General features: G+C 45.2%; 1 protein-coding gene across 1 annotated transcript in view; it reads right to left on the bottom strand.

Annotated features, from left to right (window-relative positions):
• Positions 1 to 20,493, bottom strand: part of LOC124075850 (O-acyltransferase like protein-like) — a 52,184-nt gene that overhangs the window by 20,911 nt on the left and 10,780 nt on the right. Inside the window, exons 2-7 of the mRNA XM_058571369.1 lie at positions 18,496 to 18,635; positions 16,876 to 16,954; positions 12,185 to 12,326; positions 10,198 to 10,424; positions 6,691 to 6,870; positions 5,857 to 5,959 (exon numbers count right to left, since the gene is read on the bottom strand). Coding sequence (XP_058427352.1) covers positions 5,857 to 5,959; positions 6,691 to 6,870; positions 10,198 to 10,424; positions 12,185 to 12,326; positions 16,876 to 16,954; positions 18,496 to 18,635 — 871 coding nt within the window. The remainder of the gene's footprint in view (positions 1 to 5,856; positions 5,960 to 6,690; positions 6,871 to 10,197; positions 10,425 to 12,184; positions 12,327 to 16,875; positions 16,955 to 18,495; positions 18,636 to 20,493) is intronic.

Raw genomic sequence — 20,493 nt, 5'->3', positions numbered from 1 at the left:
ACACCAAGAACTACTTCCAATAAATGTTTATTGAGTGAATGAACTCACAGGTCTATTAAGTCAAAGGGAAGACATTATCATTCCTCATCCCTAACAGGAAAAGTGAAATTCAGAGATGATTAAGAGGGTTGCTCAAGATCACAGTTAGAATTCCTAACCGACACATCCCAGTGGAAAACTCATGACAGACAGAATGTTCAGCAAGAGGAACGGAGGTGGTGGGTCATGGCGCTGAGTTATAACTTTTAGGTGAGCAAGTGCGTGAGTGAGTTGCCCAACCCTGTGGCATTTAGACCCATGACCTTTGTGGGTGTTTCTCTAAGGATCAAATTTATTTCCTATTGCAAAACAAGGCTGTGTGTGTTGGGCCCAACTTGGAAGGGATCCTGGAGGGCTGGAGAATGTCTTCATTCTCTCCCTGCTAAATTTGCCTTTGAAAAGCAAGTTGGATTCATTATAATAGGAACAAAATTTATAGAGACATGTAAGAAAGAGTGCTGCAGGGTGGAAGTAGGACAGCCAATTCTGATTCCGGCTTCCTCTTCATTTCAGAAAAGGATAAATCAGGGCCATCCTTTCTTTTCAGAGAGACTGGGCACTCCCCTCTACAGCGCCGCCCAGCCTTCAGGTTCATAAGCAGAGGGCACTGAGAAGCCTGGCAGGAAAACAGGCTGTGGGCAGGATGATGGGCTGCAAAAGACTACGTCCCAGAGTCCTGAGCAGGATGGGAATGGAGAAGTGTGAGGCCAGCTGGCGAGGTAGGAAAGGATCCCAAACAGTCATCCACTAGTCACTTTTTTTTTTTTACAGTGCTAGGGATTGAACCCAGATGTCCTCTAGAACTGAGCTACAATCCCCAGTCCTTTTATTTTTAATTTGGAGACAGTGTCTCATTAGGTTGAGGATGGCCTCCTCCTCCCACCAAGCCTCCCAAGTAGCTGGGCTCCATTAGTTATTATTATTTTTTAAATATTTATTAAGTTATAGTTAGGCACAATACCTTTATTTTATTTGTTTATTTTTATGTGGTGCTGAGGATTGAACCCAGCACCTTGCACGTGCTAGGCGAGCGCTCTACCGCTGAGCCACAACCCCAGGCCCTTCCATTAGTTATTCTTAAAGACAATCAGCAGTCTTTGGTTCTGATGCATATATATCAGTGACGTGGCAATTAAAACATAGCTTCCATGAAAAACATATTAGAGGCTGAATATCTGAAAGGCTTGGGACAAGAAGTGTTTACAGAGTTTGAAATGTTTATACATAATGAGTTATCTTGGAAAAGGAATCCAAATCTAAACACAAAATCCATTCATTTCACACTCACGTAGCACATGTAGCTTTGAGGCAGCAGCATGTTTAGTGTGCTTGCATTTTGTCTGCAGCCTGTCACATGAGGCCGGAGTGGACATTTCCACTTGTGGCATCATGTTGGTCCTCGAAGGTTTGAGAACAGTTTAGATTTCAGATTTGGCATGCTCAACCTGCATTCTTAGGTTCTGATTGACACCTTACTTGCTGGGGAGATATGGACAAATCAGTTCATCTCCAAATACTGAATTTCTCATCTGTAAAAATGTAGATAATATTGTTCCATTGTTCAAATAAAAATTTTAAATAAAGGCAAATGGGACCCTTCTAAAGGAATAAAATAAATACTGAAGGAAAAAAGTCACAGAGATAGGCAGTAAAAAAACAGAAACAAATAAGGACAAAGAAGAAAGAAATGTCTTTCTTTGACTCTAGATTGGAATCAGGATCTACCTCGTTCCCCCATCTGTCATCCCCAGCTCTTCCCCCACCCACCCGCCCTGGGCTCATATGGGGCTTGACCTTAGCAGGCATCAGGATCATTTGGGGGGCTTGTGACACCCCAGACTGCTGGTCCCACTCCCTGAGGGAGTGGAGTTGGGTTGGGCTGGGCCTGAGAATCTGCACTGCTACCAAGCTTCCAGGTGATGCTGATCTGAGCATCACTGGTAAAAGGCTCAGCTCTCTTCCGCCCAGACCAGTCCACATGTGAGGAAGGCAGTCTCCACATATTTGGAGTATTCGTGGATATTTGGCAGTTCAACAACTTTGGCCTGTGGATATAGGGATACATGAGGCTACTCGGTGGCTCCTCTGGTGTCTGAGATTCCCACTGATGGCACAAGGATGGCCAGTGGCTTTTCATGCCCTTCATCCTTCCCTCCTACTGGCTGCTTTCCCAGTCTCCAGATTGGTTCTAGCCATCTTGGTTTGTCCTTGCCAGCTTTCCTCCCAGGGCTCAGGCCTGCCAGTCAGACCCGTTCCAGCCTATGGCATGGGTGTGTGTGTGTGTGTGTGTGTGTGTGTGTGTGTGATGTGCATGTGCATGTATGCATGCCTGGTTTTGCCCTTTCAGGGAAAAGAGTTCTGGTGTCTGATGCTGTCCCACAGGCAGCCCTCCCCATTCCCCAGGGATCCTTCACAGGTGTCCTGTAACTGTGTGCCTCACCTGTCTGCCCAGACCCCACTGTGCTCTCTGGAAAAGTCTAGTGCCCAGTGGCTCCTGTATCAATACTAGACTTTTTGCCGAGTGCTCTGAACTCCGCCTGACTGGGCTGCTCTCTCTTGTCACCTTGGCCACCTTCTAGCTTGAGCCACTGCCCTCACAGGTAGGTCTCAGCTCATTCTGCACCCCACTTGCTCTGCATTATAAAGAATTATCACAGCAGAGTCTTGAGATAAAACAATGGAGAAATGATTCATTTCAATGTAGAGCAGCCCTCTATGGCTATCCTTGCTCCAGGCCCTGGTGACACAGCAGCACACAGCAGAGAAAAAAGTCCTACTGTACATTCCAGTGGAAAAAGAAGGAGAACAATCAATCAACCCATCAATAGTATGTTACATAAAGAAAATCTCAGGAAAAAATGAACTAGAGAATGCTGGAGGGGTTCATTTTAAATGGGGACCAGGGACAAGAAACACTGGGCTGTGAAGGTGACATTTGAGAAGACATCTGATGGAGAAGAGAGGAAGCCACCAGGAGAGTAGGGAGGTAGGTGTTGCAAGGCTGGATGGGGATTAGTAATCCATTACTAATGCTTTGCCCAGCTGGGAGCTAGTTCTCTCCTAACGCCATGGTTCATATACTTTTGAATTTCCTGGGCTTGGAAAAAAGAATTTTTTTTTTTAATGTGGAAACATTGCTCTGTTGCTATGGTTATTTGGCATCTCCATCATGTACCCATGTGTCCCTTTCTCTTCAGTCATTCCCAACACACTATAGCTATGCCCTGAAGCATTCTGTGGATGACCAACCACCCTGTGTCCCCCACAAATCATACGGCCCACTCCATTCCTTTTCGCCCTTAAACAGCAAGATGTCTTAAAAGAGCTCCCCACAGTAAGTGCCTCTACCTCCCCCCATCTTTACCTCACCCTGATGGGCTTCCGTTTCCAGCACTTCACTGACCATGGCCCTGATGAGGATACCCAAAGTCTCCAGCTGCCAAGTCCAGGGATCACTTCTCTGCATATTCAGCTCCCAGGGCTAGGTCCCTCTGACCACACCCCTCCTTGAGCAGCTCTCTTCCCTGGGCTTTCTGGTGTCCACAGGGTCTACCTTGTGCCCCCTTTCACAGTCAGTCATTCTCAATCTCCTTTGTGGGCTCCTCCTCTTCTTCCCAGCTTCTAAGGGTTAGGACACCAGAGACCCTGGTATTCAGTCCAGATCTGTCTTTCTATTACCCTCCTAGTGTGATCAGTTTCAATACTATGGCTTTAAACCCTCCTCTCTCCCAAGGATTCCAAAATCTATGCCCCCAGCCTTGACATTTCCACCCATCCCCATAGTCATGTAATGTCAGTCATAGTCTCATGACATCTCCATGTGCATGTCCCAAGGGCCCATGTCCCAAACAGAAGTCGTATCCTTCCCCTCCCTGCTTCTCCTCCAGTGTCACCCATCTCAGTGAATGAGTCACCACAGACTCAGTAACTGAAGCCAAAACTTAGAAATGGTCCCCAGCTCCCCTGTTCTTACACTTCACATCCAATCCATCAGCAGGTCCTACCAATTCCACCTCTAAGACCCATCTTGACATGACCTTCTCCCTGCCCCAGCCTTATTAATTCTTATCTGAAATATGATGAAGATCACATAATCGACCTCCCGCCTCCACTCCTGCCCTTCTTGGGTTTATCATTCAAATACACAGGAGCCAGAGTGATGGTTTCTAAAAATAAATAAAACCATATCACTTTCTGAATTAAAACAACCAACTTCCTGATCCACCAACACAAAGTCAAACTCCTTGGTGTTCCCGTCAGGTCCTCCGTGGCCTGGCCCGGCCCGTGGCTCCTCTTCACCTCCCCCTCCCCCTCCCCCCCACCTCCCCCCTCCCCCTCCGTCCCCCCTCCCCCTCCCCCCACCTCCCCACCATGGCTCTGCTCCAGCCTCCTTTCCTCTCCTTCACAGGGTCTCCTCGCTCTTACCCTGGCTCTTCTGCACTAGTCAATCCCTCAGCCTGAAACCTTCTCCCCTGGTTAGCTTTCCCCAAATCTGTTTCCTTCCTGCCATTTTGGTCTCCGCTCAAACAGCACCTCACCAGGTAGCCTCCTCAGACCTTCTCTAAACATCTGCCCACTCCCTCTCCTCCACAGCCCTGTTCTGTTTTTTTCCTGGTATTTACTTAGACTATTTTTTCTTTTGTTAATTACCTCCCACCCCCTCCCCACTCACTAATGGAAGCACCAAGCAAGATCCTCATTTGTTTTATCCATGAAATAACCTTAGGGCATGGAACAATGGCTGACAGAGGGCATTCAGTACATAGTGGGTGGTGACTGAATGCACACCCTCTACTGTCACCATCTCCCTGGGAAAGAGGTGAGGACATGGAAAAACACAGAACATGAACTCTGGAGTCAGATCCTGGGCTCAGATCCCATGTCCACTAGAACTATCTCCCTCAGTCTCAGCCTCCCTGTCTTCAAGTGGGGATCTTTAGTGCATGCCCACGATGGCTATTACAGAGCCCTCCAAAGGAATGGGGTGCTGACCCATGCTACAGCGTGGTGTACCTCAAAAACCTCATGTTAACTGAAAGAAGGCAGGCCCAAGGGCTGTGTGTTGCATGACTGCACACACATGAATTCTCTAGAAAGGGTCAATCCATGCAGACAAAAAGCAGACAGGTGGTCTCTAGGATCTGAGCAGGAGGTACTGGGGAGTAACTGCTCCATGGGCATGTGGGGTGATGAAAACGTTTAGGAGCCAGATAGGGGTCATTGCCAACATTACTGAGTGTGCTGAATGCCACTGGGTTTTACACTTTGGTTAATTTTATGTTATATGAATCGCATCTCAGGAAAAGGAGGAAAGAAGGAAACAATCCCTTTATTACACAGGGATATCAAGAGGATTAAGTGAGGTAATGCTTCCAAGTACTTAACACAATACCTGCCATTTATTAAACAATTAGGAAATTTTAACTTTGCATTAGTTTAAATAAACACAATTTTAGGAAACATCACATCATTTTCTTCATTTTTCACATTTCACTGTAGTGAGAATTAGAAACTTCATCATGAATCTGCACCAGTCTAAGGACCAGATTTTGAGAACCAATGAAATAGACAATTTTGGTAAAGAAAATTGACTTTTGTCAAAGGCCCAATTCTTAGAGTCATCCTAACTTGTTCAATGAACCATGGATACTGAAGGGAGTAGCCTGTGACAACAGCATCGTCTATAAAAGGACAGAAGCAAAGGCCCAGGCAGGTAAGTGTGGAAGATCAGCCTTGCTCACTAAGGCGAGAACGGCGATGTGCGTGCACACGGCCCAGAACCAGCAAAACAGAGGCAAATGCAGTCAACTTGATTACCTGATCAGGAAGAAGGTATCAACCCCAAGATAGAAGGGGCCACTCCGAGAATAAAGGTACAGTGGGTTTTTAAGCACTCTGGTTTTCCATTCAAGCACGTTATCTGTAACAAACATGAAAAAGCAGGGGTTTTTTGTTTAATGGAGGAAAGTCACATGATTTCTCAATTCAGAAAAGCAAGAGGAACACCATCAACATTCGGTGCATTGGGAGGCCCTATGAGCCACTGGCCTTCACTAAGGGAACTTAGATTGGGAACAAAGGTGTTGACTAAAGTCGCTGTCACTAAGGCTGTGACCTCCCTTGTGCTCTCACGGTGCTTACAGCCCCCATGGACTCTAGCAACGTCAGTCCAGGTGCAGGTCACCTAGGAGGCTCCTTCAGTCTGCCCTGGACCAGCCCCCTCTCTGATTCTGATTCATGTGTGGTCCCCTGCTAGACAGCAGCATGGTTATGGTAGAGAGTGGCAGCAGAGGGCTGTCAAGAAAGGCTGATTCGATGCCAGCAAATCAGGTTTACTTATGCTTGCCTGTTTCCAGGTAGGAAAAAAAAAGAAAAAGAAGTTACTTTCTGATTTTATCAACCATGTCCCAGAGGAAACCCAGCTCTCTGACTGATGAATATATAATACCCAGGAATCGCTATGTATGTGATTATATGTAGTATTTATACCTAGGAGTGGCTCCTCTGAGCCACTCACTATAGAGGTCACAGGCTAGAGTCTCTAAAACAGGGGAGCTGCCATGCTCATGTCCCATGGCCCAACTCCATCTCACATGGAAGGTTCTATCCTCCCTGACAGTTCTCAGAGGGAAGGCACACAGCTCTCCGCACCCAAAGACAGCCACGCGGTCATCTGGCTGGTGTGTCCTGAGATGATCCAGAGGAGACTTAAGACACGGATGCCATTCAGTGCAGGGCAGGTGCCTCCTGGCATCTTTGTAGTCCAGATGGCCGGCATGTTCCTCTGCCAAGAAAAGCACTGCAGAGCATGATCCACGGCTCCTAGAAACCCTGGGCCAGAGCAAAGTTGTTACTGTCCACCCTGAAGGCCAGCCCTATCAACACAGCACCCCTTAACAGGAGCCAAAACACACAGAGATCTTGGCAGCCACCTGAAGCTCTCATTCCAACCCTGGACTGCTCCACGGTCCCCACTAGACCCATCTGCAGACTCTTGCACACCTCCCCACCCCCAAACCTTGATCCTCCCTAACAAGTTTGACCTGAGGTTGGTGACCCACAAAGCCCTGCACAGAATGCACTGTCCAGATGAGGCCCCAGGATGCCAGTTCCTGTCCCCAGGCCTTTATGAAGGTTGGGGGAAGAAGGTAGACATCAGTAAGTAATCACCTGATCCACAGAACCTGTATTCCACTTGAAGCGGCATAGCTGGTGCTCACCCAAGGATGAACCACCACAGTAACACCTTAACTCTGATCTAGGACAGGCATGGAGATAAGAAAGGTGGCACAGTAACAAAGGTACAGGCCTTATAGGTGCTCCTGGCTCTGAATCTGGCTGTCATTTATTAGCTCTGGGATCTCCGGAAAGAGAATTAACTTCTCTGTGTCTGTCTCCACACCTGCAAAATGGGACTCAGAATAGATCTTATAATCCCAGGATCATCATGAAGAACAAAGGAGCTAATACCCTGAAGAGAGACCAATCCATAGACAACATGAGATCACAGCTACTGTTATCACTATTTTAAGCCTTATTGCTTTAGGAATGAACACTCACTCCTAGTTAATTTATTTCCTGTATTTTTTAAGATTTAATTTGAACTACCTTAAGAGCAGATTAAGTGGCTGGAATTGTGAAATAAGAATCTATGAAGCTCAAAATAACTTCAAAAGACTCCCAGTTTTTCCTGTACAGAACTTAGTGCCTTAAATTGAACATCAATGTTTCTTTGCAGAATTAGAACTTATTCACGAATGAGACCTGGCTTATAACCAAACTCTGGAAATCTAAATCAATTTCTTAAATGAAAGAACTTAATTACCTAGCATTTGAGGTTCTAGGGGTAAATCTGAGTTTTCCACGAAGCCACTCACTGCGAAGTACCTCTGCCCAGAGGCCCAGCACTCGCCCTTTCATTTAGGAAAATCGTCCTGCACTGAGACTTGGCAATTAACTGCACACAGCCAGCAGCTTTCTACACCTGGTGTCACCTGACTCCTCCTCGGTTTCCTGAGAAGACCCGTGCTGTGATACAGACACAGGACCAGGGCCTGCCAGGTTCCCACAAGTGCTCTAACCTCCTTGATCCTAGTTTCCTCACTTTTAGAATGGACAGTTTGGGTAAGATTCTAGAACAATGCCAAAGGTCTAGCTGAGCTCAGTGCTACCTGGGTGAGCAGGTACTCAATACATTGTTGTTGTTGATGATGTTGTTGTTGTTGTTATTATTATTTTCTCTAATTCTATTTGGGGATGAACTTAACCATCAGGGTCATAAAAATCATCTGAAAATAACTGGTCTGTAGGGAAGACAGCGTCTCTGATTCCCCTTTGGCTCATTTGTAAATGGAAAGTTTTGTAAACCACAGGGACATGGGGAGGACTGGATGAAATAATGCATGTGGTCACTGGTTCTCAAAATGGGAGTCCCCAGACCAGTGATCAGAGTTGTCACAAGTCCTCCAGGTGATTCGGATGCACACTGAGGTTTGAGAACCACTGAGTTTCTCTGATCACAGAGTTTCAATTCGGGTGAGGAACCTCAAGTTTCATCGGTGGATGCCTGACGCCACGCCAGGTGTGTCTGCCCTAAACCTTGCCAACTGGTCTGAAGTGGGGTCTCTGGGGGCTGGAGAAGTGCTGATGAGAGCCATGCAGGATTCTTCAGTTCCCTTCACTCTGAAATGCAGCTGTCCCTGCTGCCTACTCAGCAAGGTCAACGCAGTCCAAGCAGAAAGTTTGAGTAAATCAAAATCCTAACCTGTCCCTCTCCTGGTTTGACTGAAAAGAATAAGGGAAAGGAGGATGAATTCAGAGGAGGTAAATTCACATAATCTCATTTAATTCCTTCAACAAGTCCCATCTTGTGCCCTTGTTTACACATGTAGAATCTGAGGCTCATAGAGGTCAAACAATCTGACCAAGGTCAGAGTTAGCAATTAAGGCAGGCTTAGTTGGGGATCTCTGAGCCTGTACTCTCTGCTATGCTGACCATGCCACCCAACGAAGAGCAGAGCAAAGTCTGGAACTTCATCGTGCAAGAAGTCATTGAGAGATTCCAAGATCTGGGCAGTCACCATAATTGTTCTCAAGATCTGACAGGATCATCAGGAGAGTCGATCTTCCAGATTGATCTTCCAGGGCCCAGCAGGCAAAACCAGACCCACGTGTAGACGTTGCAGGGCAGCAGGACCCTTGCCCAGGAGCTAAAAAATCTGCCCTCCATCACAGCTGCATCCTGGGGAGCTGCCAACTGCTTCTGACTTGGAGAACAAGTGGGTACCAGTGACCTTGAGGTCCTCTCAGCTCCTCCTTGGACTATCTCCAGCTTAACACAAATATGTTTTGTTGTTTTTCTCCTTGCTGTTGTTTTTGTTTAAAATGCAAATGGGGGTCAGGAAAAAATCATTGCTATGCTTTCCACCATGGACATGTTCCCTGAAGCACTTTATCCCATATCATTTTCTTCTGGCCCATTCACTGATTTTTTTTTTTTAATTTCTTTTGCCCTCATTCAAGTTAAGGAAGAACACTTGTATAGCCCTAAAGAGAATCTGCCCAAATTACTCCACGTGTCCTAGAGGTCTTTGCCTGGTGAGGCAGTTCTTGTGCACAGTGTGTGCATAGGTGCTCTCCCCTGCAGATGGACAGGTGCACATGAAGTCAGTGCCCGTGGCTTCCCACTAAAACAAAACACAGAGCATCCCTCTCAAGTCCAGCCTCGTGCGACATCTCTCTCTGGCTCAGATCCACTCATCAGCTTGTGTTGCACACTCACCCCTACCCGGGCTTCAGGTTGTGTATAAAGCATTTATTTACCTTAGTGATGGCAGAAGCACCTCTGAGCCCTGTTGAGTTGTCCTGAGACTGACCACAGCACAACCCTGAGCTCGGTCCTGACCCAGTCTTTGATGAGCACAAAAACACACTGGATAATTGTACCCAAGAAATAAAGCGGCCTTTTTGGTGACCTTGCTTTGCCTGGGCACCCGGGTGGGAAACAAAGGCGGACTTGTGAGCAGCAGGGAGCCGGCCTCCTCAGTGACATTTAGAAGCTGCTGGGCATTCACTAGAACCCAGCGCTGGAGGGGTCATTTTCCAACCAAGTCACCTCTCTTGGGTGGTCTTAGGTTCATGAAAACGCAAAATGCCTACCTTTTCCTCCACTCGTGGCTCCTGGGGGAGAGAGCTGGGTGGGGCAAGCCGTCCACTGGAACCTGCTTCTTGGCCACCTGCTCTCTGCCTCTCTCAAAGGCACACTCCCATACTGGGTGGAAGGTGTCCCAGGTGTTGGTGAAGTCCCAGGGTTAGGGCCCTGTCCCCTGGCCGCCACGAGGATGGTTCCAGCCAGAGGGAGTGCCAGGCCCAGCAAGGTGAGAAAGCTGCGAGGAGAAGACACAGGGCTGGGCCTTACCTCCCTGACCCCAAAGGGAGGGGCCAAGGAAGGAGCCGACAAACACACCCACTGAGTATTCATAACAATTTTAATAGTGGGGAATGACATTCTAAAGATAACAAATAATGAAAAAAATGACAAAGGAGAAGATTAATGAGTTTCACTTAACTCCTTATTATCATTGGAAAAATTATCATAAGCAAACCAAACACGGAGGAAGATATTTGCAGCGATATGACTAAGGATTAATATACTTTATAAATGTAAGAAACTTTAAAAATCAATAAGAACCCAACTAATGCACACAGGAGAGGGTGAGGAAAATAATATAAGAGAAAAATACAGCGGTGGATAAACTCAGGGGAAAAAAATCTTCCTTACCAGTTTTTTTTTAAAAATGTAATTTAAACCAATTTATTCATTTATCAGATTGATGCCAGTTTTTATAAAGGTGGTTTTCGATGCTGGTGAGATGGGAACAAAGAAGACGTGGTCATTCCCACTGGGACAGTAGGAATGAACTGTTGAGGAAAACATGGTCAAATGAGTCCGTTGTTAGGACCTGACAATTCCACATCTATCTGCTTTGTCCTCGGGAACAATTAAAAATGCAAACAAGAAGGAAAGGGCAAGATACTCACAGGAGAGGCAACACCTCCAAGCAAAGAAATTCTCTTCACTGCAGTCACATGACAGCTAAGTTCTGGACCATTCTGCGACAGGACTTGTTTCTCAGTGGTTATGAAACCCAGCCATGTATGGGTGTGGTCAGCCTTTCCCTGGTACATTTTGCTTCTTCTTGTGAAGATTAATGGAGACCTCTCTATTCCTTATCCCACTCAGGATACTGTGACAAAGTGCCACAGATCCGGTGGCTTATGAACCATAGAACTTGATTTCTCCCAGTTCTGGAGGCTGGGAAGAGCAAGACCAAGGAGCCAGTGGATTCGGGATCTGTAGGGCCAGCTCTCTAGTTCCTGGAACCTACTAGCTGAGCTCACATGGCAGAAGGGGCTAGGGAGCTCTCTGGGGTCCCTTTTATAAGGGCACTAATCCCACTCATGAGGGCTCCATCCCACAATCTCATCACCTCCCAGAGGCCCTATAGGGTACTGATTTAACATCTGAGCAGCCATCTTAAATGTTGACCGCCATCTTATGAGGTAAGTTTCACTTTCCTGTACTTCTTACCCGAACTCCCCCTACCCCATTAGTGAACTACCCCATGGTACCATAACCCCAAGCCAGTCCCAGAAGCACACCACCCCTTGACTCTGGAAAACCCCATGGTGCCCCAATCCCATGCTCTTCCCACCGGCCTAGCCCTGATGTAACACCCGCGAGCCTATCCCACAGCGCCACAGCTACAACTCCAGGCCCCTACCCCACAAAAGCGGAACACCCAAACTTCCTGGGGCCTCTCTCCTCTCTATGGACAGATGGCCTTTGTGTGTCAGCTTTGAAGAATAAACTTCCGCGTGGCTCTCTACCTGGTCTCCATCCTTCATTTCTCGCTTGCCTGTCTCTTGCTGTCTCACTTTCCTTTCAGGCCCCACCTCCCCAAACCACTACATTGGGGTTAAGTTCCAACACAGGGGTTTGGGGGACAAACATCCAGGCAAGGCACATTGGCCAGACATGGCTCCGTGAAGGAAATTAGGTAACTAAAAGCAGTGGGGGAGGGGAAGTTGATAAAGAGGTCCCAACAAGACCACCGGGCCAGGTGCCTCAGACGCCTCTACTCACAGACACAGGGCAGCAAATGTGTCCAGGGGGAACAGTCCAGCAGCACATCTGGCCACACTCCCAGCCGACAAGGAGGAAGAATTTGCTGTAAAGAGGGAGAGGGAAGGAGCCAAGAACGAAGTGTTTCTGAACCTCAAAATATCTACCAAGAGAGAAGAAGAGGCTGTGTTAATTCCTGAGTTTACTACGATCCTTTGCACTTTCACAAGTACTTTCCTATTATTTTAAAATGAAAGTCTGACATTAGAAAGGGAAGATGGCCTTTGTATACAGATCTTTCATTTCCCTGGATGGATCCAACCTCAAACCAAAAATATTCTTTTTGAAAAATCCTATCTGTAATGAGCGCAGACAGACTCTCTTCCTTCTCATTATTTCCTAAACAATACAGTATTATTTACGCAGCATTCACCTGAGATGCTGGGCATCATAAGTAACCTAGAGATGATTCAAAGCATTCAGGAAGACATGTGAAGTTTCTACGCAAGCACCACACGGTTTTATCTAAGGGACTTCGGCACCCATGGAGCTGGGGATCCTCGGGCGTCTTGGAATCACTGTGTGTGCTGTAGGGAGAGGGTAGGGGAACCAGGGCACAAATATGCTGGAAGCCACAGAGCTTGGCCCTCAGCCCAGCTGGAAATGGACCACGTGTCCTGAATGCACAGCCTGTCCGCTCTCCTGCATCCTTTCCTAGCACACCACCCTGGGAATGAGAAGCCTAATAATGAGCCATTTCTGGTTCAGATCTCTCTCTGTGAACAGGTCGCCACAAGAGAGAGAAACAAATGCAATATTAGATGAAAAAATACAAAAGGAAGCTGGAAGTCTGGGGGAGGGAACCATCCCAAATGGAAGCCGAGAAGCATTGGCTTAGGACACAGTTAATGAGTCTCTGGAAGAAATCATAAAGATCTTACTAGAAGACAAGCACCAGTGTCTCAAATGTTATTGAGGCTTCAAATCACCTGGAAAGCCTACTAAGGGTCACTCTCTGCCTCCCCTTCCTACAAGCTTCTGATGCAGAGGTCCAGGAGAGACCCAAGAATCTGCATTCCTGCAAGCTCTCAGGCAGCACTTTCCAAGGCTCAGCAAAGGGTGAGGATGTGGTGGGTTTCATATAGCCACAGGGCCAATCATGAATAACAACACATGCTGCTGTTTGTTAAGTGCCTACTAGATGTCAGGCATGTTTTGTTCATTATTTCTAATCTTACAACAACCCTACATGGGGATTACTACATTCCTTATTTTACAGACAAGGAGAATCAGCCTCTGATAAATTCATAAATTGAGCATAGTGATTAAGAACAGGTTCTGCTGGGTGTGTATATCTGGAGTTCCAGCAACTCGGGAGGCTAAGACAGGAGGATTGCAGCTTCAAGGCCAGCCTCAGCAACTTTCTCAGACACTGCCTCAAAACGAAACTTTAAAAGGGGCTGGGGATGTAGCACAGAGTGCAAAAAGAACGTCCTAGGTTTGGGATCCTGGGTCTATCTGTACTATGTGACCTTGGGCAAATTATATAATCTCTCCTTGACTTAGATCCCCACTCTTGGTAAAATGGGGATAACAATAGTACCTCCCTTCCAGTGTTGTGAATTCACACCCAGCTCTAAATTCTGCTACAGTCGATAAAATCAATGAGCTGCCGGTGCACATTCCATCGGCCTTAAGTGTCTGTGCCATCCCGGGTTCCAGACCAACACAGGAGACTATGAAGCCTTTACTAGAAACTTCATTGATCTGTTTCCCACTGACCTCCCACCCCACCCACCTTGCCTCTTCCTTTGCACCCACAGACCAAGCCCTCTCCATGAAGTTTCCTTTCCCCTGTCCACTGCACTCCCCACTGCCCCTCAGGTTGATGCTCACCCCGAGCACTCAGTGTAGGATCAACATTCATTTCTTAATAATGTCTCCTAATAGCTCAGGTCCACATATGTTCCTGGCTAACTTGCAGGTTTCCCAAAATGAGTAACACTGAGTTGATTTGGTACCCCCAGCACACGCGTGCGACATCTCATAAGGCCAGCTATGAAATTGCTCAAGAAATACTTTCTGGATTAAACTAAGAACAGAAGATGACATTCTGTGAAGTATTTTAGATTCCTTTTGAATTCCTCACCAGAAAGGCACTTCTGGGGATAATTTAAGGAGTTGCTACATATCCAGTTTCTCAGTCAGCAACGGGGTATCCATTCTGCAAAGTGCTGGTTGGTCTACTAATTCTAATCATAATAGGCAAAGCAAGATGAAATTGGCTTAATAAGGTGCAGAAAATAGAAGTCTTAAGCACTGATTCCAAGCCACTAAGAACTCAGTGCTTTTGGTCTCTGCAGAACAGTGTGATCATCATAAAATGATATAAAATTTCCGACCAGACAGACTCCTAGCAAACCCCTGAGAGTAGAAATCTGTAGCCCTCTGGTGTTGCCTCTGGAATTTGTTGACTCGGTGCTAAACAGACCCTTAGAACAAGGCTCTTCTGTTTTAGCTCTTGTGCTGTCCGCACGACAGGTAAAGTGGCTGGCTTCACATTGCACTTCAGTAGGCTTTGTCCAATGTTTGCAAGCGTTCTGAGTGCAGCGCCCTGGGCTAAGAGGACTAGGAGTCCTACACCACATGACCAATGCCCTGTTGCACTTAAGGGAACTCAGATAATGGAACCAGTCCAACAAGTCCATGTTAGGTAGTGTTCTAGGTTAAATTAAGTCTCTTCAAAAAGGTGAGTCCAGACTTGGGTGTGGTGGCACACACCGGTAGTTCCAGCAACTCTGGAGGCTAATACAGGAGGATCAAAAGTTGGAGATCAGCCTGAGCAAATTAGAAAGGCCCTCAGCCACTTAGTGAGATTCTGTCTTAAAAAATAAAAAGGGTTGGGGATGTGGCTCAGTGGTAAAACACCTCTGGGCTCAATCCCTAGTACCAAAAAATAAAAATAAAATAAACCCAAAAGGTTCAAGCCCTAATCCCTGGTCTCTGGGAATGTAACCTTATTTGGAAATAGGATCATCCTCAAGATAGCTCATTCTCAAGAGCTCACAGTCTGTTGGGTAAAATTTTACAACCGCTTTATCCCAGCCTGTGGCCACAGCTGTCCTTTCCGCCTGCCCTGCGTCTCGATCCCAGTAACACTGTGGTCATCTTCACTTGGCCTTTCTCCTACAGTGGCCCCTCAGCTGGGCCTTGCTAAGCTGATTGTCCCCACATCTATAGAGGGAACCTTGGCAGCTCCATCAAAAACCTTCAAGGCATACCTGACAAATCCCTTCCGGATAGGGACCTTCCCCGGGGCAGAGATGCTCTCATTCCTACCCTGGCCTCTGTGCCAAAGCGGGAGAAAGGCCTTAACCCCAAAGACTAACTTCCACTAATACCCACTAATCCCCGTGTCGGCTCTGCTCACCCAAACCAGGGCCTTCCAGTTCATCAAAGAGGACCTTCTCATCTTTCTCAGAGTGTGAATTTCTCAAAATATCTTTTTTATTGATAGCAGTTTTCCAAATGTTTCATTTTATTCCAAAGGCGACTCTGGCAGGTAAGCTTAACATGAGCCAGAAAAAATTAAATCTCTTTAATAAGAAACATGATTTACTCATTAGACTTAGGGAGTCACTCGCTCACATGAAATGCCAATTTTACAAGACTTTCTAATGCATCTTTGTTTCTAGGATACTTATGGCTTATCCAATAAGAATTGAATTTGATTCTTAACAAATTGAGGCTTTTGGAGTTTGTTTTTCTGATGACTCTGGGGACCAAATCCAGGGCCTCACATGTTCTAGGCAAGAACTTTACCACTAAACTACACTTACCAGCTCTTGTTTATTTAAAAAAAAATGAATTATTAGGCTAGATAGACAGTGAACCCAAAGCTGCAGTGATCATTATTAGTCAGAGGACAAGTTAGGTTTTCAAAAACTTAGCTGCCATATCAACGTTTTAAAGGAGAACTCTTAATAATTGTCCCATTAGTTCTCTCTTAGATGACCACAATCAATACAAAAGACATGAGTGGAAAAAGAATTTAGGCTTTCAAGCTCTTGCTCGGAAAAATCTGAAAGACTTAAAGGAAGTCAAGCCAATTTCCATACAGAAGCTAAAATTTATTCTTTCTCCATAGCCAAGGTCAGGAGTGGTCATAAAGCCACAGAAAGCTAGAGCCAGGTGAACCTGAGAGCCCGCCCACTTGCTGCATAGAGGAAGAGACTGAGCCTGTGGAGATTGAGTGATTTGCCCAGGATCACGAAGCTGGGAGGTGACAACCAGGACCAAATGCTGGGCTCTTAACACCGCAATGCTCCGGCCTCCCCAGTCCTGGTTCAGGAGCACCTTCTGATGAAGCAGGTGCCAAACACATGCGCCCGAGCAGAGTGCACACACCGTGAAACCCAAGGCCACCCACCTCCTATCTCAGGCCTGAGAGGCAGCGGTGTGAAGGAAGACGGTTTAACTCCACATTGTTATTACGTGAATGTTCAGCTCTTGTCTCCTCCTCTTCTTTCTCTTTGCCTCCTGCCTACTCCATGACATTCACTTCTGCTCCCAGCCCTCAACTCTTTTCTCTCAGTTGAGAGGATTGATTGGGCTGGAAGGTTGGCTCACTCCCTGGGAACCACCCGTCTTGCCTCTAAGGAGTTGGGGATGTTCAAACTTGATACTGAAATAATAGTTCCTCTTGTACCTACCCAGCCGAGACATCGTCGTCACATCCTCTTCAGCACAGGAATCAGGGACACATATGCCCACACTATAATCGGCTCCATCCTGAGAAACAAACGACACAAAGCTCTTTAATTTTAGTGTTCGCAGCATGTATGCATGATCATTTCCAAGTAATGCTGCCACCACACACCACCCATAAATTCAGCAGATTGGAAGAAGGATAGAAGGGTGTTGGAAGGAGAAAGTTTTCTCACTTAAGACATGGATTTTCCATCACAGAGCGATTCCAGTGAATGTCTACATCATCAGATGCACATATATTTAAATTAAAATGTATCTCCAGATTTAATGGAGCCGATTATTTAAGAAGCAGCCACCGACGGGTTTTGGATAATCTGACCCAATGAATCTCTCCTCCAGATTAGAAGTCATTAAGTGCTGATTCCCCTATCATTTTCAACACAATTGATAAGTTGCCATTTCAGGGTAACAGGACACAAGAATCTAGTAAAGATTTCATTAATCAATCAATCTGATAATTAGAATGTCTGTCCCAATAAAGAGAAGATCAAATTATAAGTAAATTCTGGAATGCTTCTTCTAAATGTATAACATTCCTGATTAGGCCTGACCTTTTTGCTGTGATATCAAAACCATTAATCTGCTTTGAAAATGACGTTTGTACACACTGATTAAAGTCTCAAGCAATCATTATCCCAATCCTCAGCAAGACAAATGAGGCTGACTGATAATATCCCTGTCTCCATGGTTAACCACTGCAAGCATTTCATAAGCTTTAATGTCAGAGAGCTTGCATTTCTTATTGTTATTTCAGATAACGGGTTTTAGCCAACTAGTAATGTTTCTTTTAGTCTTGTGTGACAAGTATAAAAACCTATCCTCTAGTTAATAAAAGGCTGTGCTATTCCTAGGGTTTTTCCCCTGAGCTGTAAAAGGATTAACATACTTTGAAGACAGTGAGCCCCACATCATTGGTCAACTGATTTAGCAATGTATTCATAAAGTCAAGACCCATCTGCTAGGATAACCTCAAATTGGTGTTTAGAGCTATGTTTCTGGAAAAAAGGGTTATAGGTAAAGGAAAGTCTATCCTCCTCTGGTATTCCAAAAATTGATGGGGATTCAGGAGCTAGTGCTTAGAACTGTGTTCCAAGCTCCTTGATTTGATACACACCATACCAAGCAGTGTCATATCTTTGAGAGTAAGGATGTCGAGAAGGGACATGGGGAGAATGGTGAAAGCCCTAAGAACCCCAAGAATAGAAGACTGAGCTTATAAAGAACATCCAACAAACCCAAAGAACATGTACAGGATCTTGCTATCGAAGGTGCTGGCCAGGACTTGAACTTGAATTCCCTATGAAGGCCCTCCAGAGGTCTTGCCCCACACCATGTGGTAGGAGGAATATGTCAAGATCCATGTGGTTTGGGGATAAGTGCCTCAAATAATTCCCCACACTCAGAAGAAGCTGAGCAACTATTTAAATAGTTTTGATTTTTTTGCAAAACATGGCAATAATTTTTGATGTTTTTAATTAAGAAAAGCAATCCGTAGAGTTGTATTGTGTTCTGTATCTTTATACTCACTTGACCTTCAAGAGCAAGCAGTCCCCAACACTCACCTGCTGTACATAAAGCTTGCAGTACTGCCCTTGGAAGCTCCCTGCTGGGCCCCGGGCGGAGAGGCACTCACTGTATGATCCCAGCCTGTCCACGTTTCCATTAAGAACGTTGCTCCCAAGCTTCCCCACAGAGTCATACACTGAATTTCAAAGCAGAAAAGGTTTGCAAAATTAGCATCCTTATGTCACTTTCAAATGAATTTATAGGAACTTGGCTTCACCTTCCAAACCTATCACACACTTGTTTGACCAAAAAAGGAGGAGAGACAGATTCACACAGCCTCGCTCATCACCAGGACAGAATGGTGAAGTGCGTACTCTTGCCATTACAGGACCTGTCAGCAGTTGCCGAAAAGATTTTAAAAAAAGAAAGAAAGAAAAGAAAAGAAATCAAACTCTTTAATAAATGCTTTCTGAGGAATGAAAAAAATGTAACTACAATCTGGTAGCTTTTCTTTCTCCACTCACATACTCATGAGAGAATACTCATGTCTTAAAACAAATAAATAAATCTATGTGTCTGATTTTGTGGGATCTTATTTTTGGAGAGAGCTAATTTTTTTTTTTTGAACCTTAGAGCAGAAGGGACGAGGGATCAAGCTGCACAGTCAATGCCATTCTCAGCCCTCGTCTTGCAGAGGTCCTCTTTTGCTTGGGTGATTTTTTTTCTTTCATTTAAAAAATTTATGTCCTTTCATATTTCTTCATCTACTCCTTTCCCGTCCCCAATTTCCCCTATGTTGGAAGTTTTTGTTTGATGCCTTATGTTTGAAGCGTATCCTCTCATTTATAGGTGTTCTTGTTTTGTATATGTGCGTTTGCCACTTACATGAACAGTTGTGTGTTCCAATATCCTTCTGTTTATACACATGTTGCTCAGTGCTTCATTTTTAGTATTTTATGCATATCTAGTGCAGGGTTTCTAATTGATGTATAGTAATCCATCACTAAATTTGATTTAGCTATTCTTCAGGTGATGGACACATAAATGGCCCCACCTATGCAAACACATGGTGGTCAATTCCTTGCACCTGTGCAGACACTCACACACAAACATGTATACACACATACTCAGACCCTAAGTAACAGCCGAATCTATCACACTGTGGGCGCAACAACCAACATGAAGCTGGAATGTGTCAGGCACAGCTTTGAGCACCTTCTGTACACTCTCTCCCTTGACCCTGGGAGATAACAAGAGAAGTAACCATTGTAATCCCCATTTTTCAGATGTGGACACTGAGGGAAGTCAAGTCCCTCACCCAAGGTCACATTACTAGTAAGCAGTGGGGCAGGTAGGAAAACTGAGGCCCAGAGGTGATAGGCAATGTGTACATCATGTAAACGTGCCTCTTAGTGGTTTTTCTTTTTCCTTCAATTTTTATTGTTTTCTTTTATATTGTAAATCTACCTTTTTTTTTAAGAGATAGCAAAAATCAGAGCTATGTGTTCAAACTAACTGGTCAAGACTGGAGGTGGGTGTTTAACCCAGTTTAACCTGAACCCTCTAAAATAGACAAAAAGACCCTATTTTTACTTGTCAGTTTGGAAGATAACTTCTTGTACATAACTAAAAATAATGATATTCCTTAGAGTGAGCAGAGAGAAAACCCCAAATATAGCTCCTCAAATTACCGAGCTACTCTCACACGGCTGTCTTTCTCCTCACAACCACGACTGAGCTCCTGAGGTTTAACCCATTTTGTCCCATGGTCCCTTGTGTTGTACACCCATAAAATCTTAAATATTGATATTAAATATAGTATCAATACATAATATAATCATGTAAACTGTAACATAATAATAATATAAGAAGAATATGATTATATTAATGCATAAGTTCTACAGCATGATTTCCAACCTATTTTAACATGCCTGTGTCAAATTTGTTGAAACATCCACACACCTGAAAATGTGGGACTTAATGGATTTTAATTTTGATATCAAGTTGAGATAACTGCATTTTGTTTACATGTATGCTTTTTTCAAAAAAGTGCT

This window comes from Marmota monax, unplaced genomic scaffold (genome assembly GCF_021218885.2).
Source record: "Marmota monax isolate L192 unplaced genomic scaffold, Marmota_monax_Labrador192_F-V1.1 WCK01_AAM20220418_F8-fsc00088, whole genome shotgun sequence".
Classification (NCBI taxonomy): Eukaryota; Metazoa; Chordata; class Mammalia; order Rodentia; family Sciuridae; genus Marmota; species Marmota monax.
This window is presented reverse-complemented; position numbering and strand designations above follow the sequence as displayed.